We start from the raw sequence: 5,431 nt of genomic DNA, 5'->3' as shown, positions 1-5,431 counted from the left end.
TAACTTACTTTTATTTTACAACCTTCTTGCAACCTGCCCTACACCTATGTTTTTATTTAGCACTAGATGATGCCCGCGACTTCGTTAGCTTGGATTTAGTTTTTTTTTAATTCCACGGGAACTCTTTGATTTTCGTGGATAAAATACTTTTTATCCACGAAAATAGGCTACTGCCTATGTCCATCCCCGGGATGTACGCTAACTCTGTACCAAATTCCATTAAAATCGGTTCTGTTGGGCCGTGAAAAGCTACCAGACAGACAGATACACTTTTGCATTTATAATATTAGTATGGATTCAAACAATGCATAATGATTTTTATCTTAGATTTAATCTAAGGATTTATATATACAAGTTAACCCTTGAGCTGGTCGCAAGCTCTCGCCGTAGTTAGTGCTGATGCAATCTAAGGATCATGAAACTAGCTGCCCTACCGAATTCCGTTCCGCCTAACAGTCGATTCAAGGGGGTACAGCTTTTTAAACACATACGCCTTATGGGTTTCTACGTGGAATGTTAAATATCTTGGCGGCACGGCTTTGCCGGTAGGGTGGTAACTAGCCACGACCGTAACCTCCTACCAGACAATTTAGAAATTATAAATTTCCAATTGTCCCTGCCACGAATTGAACCCGGGACTTCCCACTTACAAGAGCACGGCGCCGTGGAGGTTGTCAGTCCACTCCCGATCTGATGGCGTATATGTCATATGACTGCGCATTGTATCTACATATACGCGCGACAGGTCGACATGGCAATCAAGGAGGGAACACCCGGTGCGGCGAGCGCGGGTGTCCGGGGCGTCGCGCTGCCTCACACCCCGATTGCCATCTCGACCTGTCGTGGACACTGTACAACCTACTACTGTATGTTACTGAGTAAGTACGCTCTACAGTCGTAACATACAAAATACTATGATTCATGAAGCATTATGTAATGTTTTGAGCATATCCAGAAACGAGGAAGCAGCGAGGTAATTTCGATTTTCGGTTGGCCAATGTTCATATCGGGACTAAATTAGCGGAATACTAGATAGCTATAATATTCATTTTCCTCATTTTCATGTTGGGATTCACTTTTCCTCATTAATTATGCGATAAGTATTTGGTTAGTGGTTTTAATGAGCTAGTTGCAACTCGGGCGCGCCTGGTTGCAGAGGTTGAGGGTTGTCCAGTTTCCAGTAGTCAGCACGATGGAAGGTCCCCTGCTGCTAGCCCTGCTGGTGGCAGCTGCGCTGGGTGCCGCCGCCGACGCGGTAGACCTCCAGATGGAAGAGTGGGTCGCATTCAAGGTATCTTTAACTATACATATCTACCTAGGTAACATTAGTACATTAGGTAGGTAATATTAGTATAGATTTGATTTAATGATGTAAGGTCTGATAAAATCCTAAGACAGGATTGAAAGTCTGTCGTGAAAGTGTTGATCGGGGAGGGTGTACCTATTTTCCCTTCGCTTTCGGCGCCTCTTCTGCGCCTGCCCTGTTGTCCAGTCCTTACGAATGTGTCCCAGCTGGAGCACCGCAAGTCGTACGCCAGCGCGGCGGAGGAGAGGGCGCACATGGCGCAGTTCGCGCGGCACCGCCTCGCCGTGGCGCGCCACAACCAGCGCCACGCGCTGCGCCTCGAGCCCTACCGCCTCGCGCTCAACCGGTTCGCGGACATGACCACGGACGAGTTCGCGCGCGCCATGAACGGGTTCCGCCCGCCCAAGTGAGTCGACACAACCATCTTCCATGTGCCAACACGACCTGACAAGCGGATGATGACCTAGTGATTAACACATCAGCCTCCTCTTCGAAGGTAGGTATGACGGCGAAGGAAATCAGCGCGAGGAAACCTGCATCCCTGAAAATTCTCCATAATGTTCTCAAAGGTGTGTGAAGTCTGCCAATAAGTACTTGGCCAGGGTGAAAGACTACAGCTTAAACCCTCAGTCTATAAGAGGAGACCCGTTTTCACTTCCCAGTAGTGGTCATAGGTTCAGTATGATGATAAAAGAAAGAAAAACGTTTAGGTATTTGTAAATTGATGATGATAATAAATAAGCTACCTGACGTTGATTTCACTTCACTTAGTGAAGGTACCTACTTAGTGCGCTGCAGATTGCGCGGGACGGAGCAGGGTACATGTTCCTGCTACGCCACAGTTCCATACATTGGCGTCGCTTGCAGGCGCAGGCTCAACGTGCTGCGCAGCGCCGGCACGGAGCCGCGCGGCTGTCCGCATCAGCGCGTGGCGGATCAAGTGGACTGGAGGAAGACGGGCGCCGTCACCCGCGTCAAGGACCAGGGCCACTGCGCGTCCTGCTGGGCCTTCGCCGCCGTGAGTGTAGTGCGCCTCGCACGTTACGCTCTGATACACTTTGATATACTTTTACATACCTACTTTAATCACGGTTTGCTTATTAAATTGGTTTACCAGTAAGTACAATGAACTATCTATCTTCCAAGCGTCACCATAGAGTCTAGAGTCTATGCCAAACCATAGACTCTCGAAGAAATATCAGAGCGTGTTAGGCCGTGTCCAGACTTTCCACAATACATCTAACACACTATCACCAATAGTAGACCTAACACTACCTATCTGCTATATGTGCTCAATGACCTCCGATTATTCAAGCGTCTCTTTTGAATTCAGGTTTCATTAAAAAATAATAAATTAGAATCATTTTGTTACTTCATAGTACTCAGATATCCACACCGCTTGAATAACTAGAAGACGTTCCTACACGTTTAGCGTACACCTATTTAATTTTGTTTTTATTTTGTTTATTTGAAAGTAATCAACAGCGTAAATACATAATTATTATTTAAATTTAAATCTAGGTATAACAGAAGGCCAAAAGAGATTACTTAAAATTATAATTAAACTATTTTAACAGAATAGAGTTAGAATAAATGTAGGTATATACAATAATAAAATAAAATTACAACAGTGTGTGTATGATTGTATGTGTGTGTGTATGCGTGTGTGAGTGTGTGCTTATGAGTATGTGTGAGCGTATGTGCATGTGTGTGTGTGTGTAAATGGGAGTGTATGATTGCATGCATATTTAGATGTTAGCTACTTTTTTTTTTGTTTTACGATGATACTATAAATTCAGATCATCCACGTGGTTTTCTGATATTCTTTCATCTAAGTATACTTACCAGGTAATTTTAGCGAAATGTTGAACCAGTAAATTCCCGCTGAGATCAGATATACGTACTTAGGCTAAATCGATAAACACATCACAAAAGCCGGTTACGCGTCGAAGGCTTCTATGATGCTGCAATGTTTACGGGCAGCGTCTTACCACCGCCCACCTATCGATCGCAGGTACTCGATCATCAGGATAATTCGCTGACTACTCCTATGACAGCGACTAAGTACCTACTTCACTTCCCACTATAGAAGACAGAAGTAAATAACAAGTTTAAACAGACTCGCGTGTACAGACGGGCGCACTCGAGGGGCAGCTGTTCCTCCACAAGCGCTTCCTGGTGTCGCTCTCCGAACAGCGCCTCGTGGACTGCATGAACAACACCCAACCCTGCACCAAGGGCAACGTGGACGAAGCCTTCTGGTACGTGCACGGCGCCGGCATCGCCTCGGAGAAGACCTATCCCTACAAGGCCAAGCAGGAACAATGCAGGTACTGTCAAATGCCACCTTCACTGGCTCAATGTCAGTAAAACAACAGCTTATCGAAATGTACCCTTAATTCCTTAGATCCCCTCGACTCAGGGTATCGTTTCGCCAATCCAGCGTTATCTACAGCGCTACCAAAACGCAACGGCTATCCTCCATCGTATACAGGCTCGCATTGTCACTTTTTTTGGTCACGTTTCAAGACGTGACGATGTTTTGATTGAATGACTAACTACTTAGTGGCTCAAAGGATAGTAGAGGGCATCAGAGCACGTGGCAGATGCCCTTGTAATGGATAGATCGAGTAAGAGCTGCGGTGGTTGGTCCTTACACGAGCGCACCAGGGAAGAGCATAGTGGATGTTGAGTGTACCACACAACACTCAAGTGACGCACGACCGCTCTATCAAGAGCGAAACGACTGATAACTTTTCTTACATCACCAGATACCTATTAGAGAAGAAAAGCAAGAAATGGTGATTGAACTGTCCTTTCCGTTTAGATACCCCAATAGGAACGTAATCCCGCCCCAGTACGTCAGAAGCATCACGGACTGGCCGCTGGAAGACGAGGAATGCCTGAAACTCGTGGTGGCGACCCAGGGCCCCGTGGCGGCCGCCATCGACGCCAGCCACCAGAGCTTCCAGCTGTACGAGAGCGGCGTCTACTACGACGAGGCGTGCTCCTCGTGCGACGTCAACCACGCGGTGAGTTCGCGCCAGCCTGAACATTTACTTATTGTTATTTGTATGGTATAAGTATCATATACCTACCTACCTAATCGATAAACTTTGAAACTACTGAATTCAATAATTCAGTAAACTGATTTAAAAAATTCAGTTCAGTAGTTTCAAAGTTTGTTGATTTCTGTACTGATATCACAGAATATATAACAGTACTAAAATATAGACTAGGTTCCAGGCGGATCAGCTGTTCCCTCTTCAAACGTATGCCATGGCACTTGTGTCGAGATATAGGGTTCTGTGGCAGGTGCTGGTGGTAGGCTACGGCACGGACGAGGCGCTGGGCGACTACTGGCTGGTCAAGAACTCGTACGGCGAGGGCTGGGGCGAGTGCGGCTACGTGCGCATGGCGCGCGGCCGCCGCAACAACTGCGGCATCGCCACCTACACTTCCTTGCCCGTGATGGACGCCGGCCGCCCGCGCCCCACCGTCGTTCAGTTGTAACTGACGCCAGGAACCGTGGTGGACGTCGGCCGCCCGCGCCCCACCGTCGTTCAGTTGTAACTGACGCCAGGAACCGTGGTGGACGTCGGCCGCCCGCGCCCCACCGTCGTTCAGTTGTAACTGACGCCAGGAACCGTGGTGGACGTCGGCCGCCCGCGCCCCACCGTCGTTCAGTTGTAACTGACGCCAGGAACCGTGGTGTACGTCGGCCGCCCGCGCCCCACCGTCGTTCAGTTGTAACTGACGCCAGGAACCGTGGTGGACGTCGGCCGCCCGCGCCCCACCGTCGTTCAGTTGTAACTGACGCCAGGAACCGTGGTGTACGTCGGCCGCCCGCGCCCCACCGTCGTTCAGTTGTAACTGACGCCAGGAACCGTGGTGGACGTCGGCCGCCCGCGCCCCACCGTCGTTCAGTTGTAACTGACGCCAGGAACCGTGGTGGACGTCGGCCGCCCGCGCCCCACCGTCGTTCAGTTGTAACTGACGCCAGGAACCGTGGTGGACGTCGGCCGCCCGCGCCCCACCGTCGTTCAGTTGTAACTGACGCCAGGAACCGTGGTGGACGTCGGCCGCCCGCGCCCCACCGTCGTTCAGTTGTAACTGACGCCAGGA

At 49.3% G+C, this 5,431-nt stretch overlaps 1 protein-coding gene across 1 annotated transcript; it reads left to right on the top strand.

Moving 5' to 3' along the window:
- The first annotated feature begins 1,020 nt into the window (after positions 1-1,020).
- Positions 1,021-4,824, top strand: LOC117986642 (cathepsin L-like). Its single transcript, XM_034973515.2, has 6 exons — positions 1,021-1,291; positions 1,513-1,712; positions 2,174-2,324; positions 3,440-3,636; positions 4,134-4,338; positions 4,622-4,824. The coding sequence occupies exons 1-6, from the start codon at positions 1,193-1,195 to the stop codon at positions 4,817-4,819; spliced, it is 1,050 nt and encodes a 349-aa protein (XP_034829406.2). The 5' UTR covers positions 1,021-1,192; the 3' UTR covers positions 4,820-4,824.
- The last annotated feature ends 607 nt before the right edge of the window (positions 4,825-5,431 follow it).

The sequence above is a fragment of the Maniola hyperantus genome, chromosome 11 (assembly GCF_902806685.2).
Source record: "Maniola hyperantus chromosome 11, iAphHyp1.2, whole genome shotgun sequence".
Taxonomy (NCBI): domain Eukaryota; kingdom Metazoa; phylum Arthropoda; class Insecta; order Lepidoptera; family Nymphalidae; genus Maniola; species Maniola hyperantus.
The sequence above is the reverse complement of the archived record's forward strand: the minus strand, read 5'-3'. Positions and strand labels throughout refer to the sequence as shown.

Coding starts and splice junctions, on each gene's coding strand:
- LOC117986642 (XM_034973515.2), top strand. CDS start 1,193: ATGGAAGGTCCCCTGCTGCTAGCCCTGCTGGTGGCAGCTGCGCTGGGT. Junction 1,292..1,512: donor AAGAGTGGGTCGCATTCAAG/GTATCTTTAACT, acceptor AATGTGTCCCAG/CTGGAGCACCGCAAGTCGTA. Junction 3,637..4,133: donor GCCAAGCAGGAACAATGCAG/GTACTGTCAAAT, acceptor CTTTCCGTTTAG/ATACCCCAATAGGAACGTAA.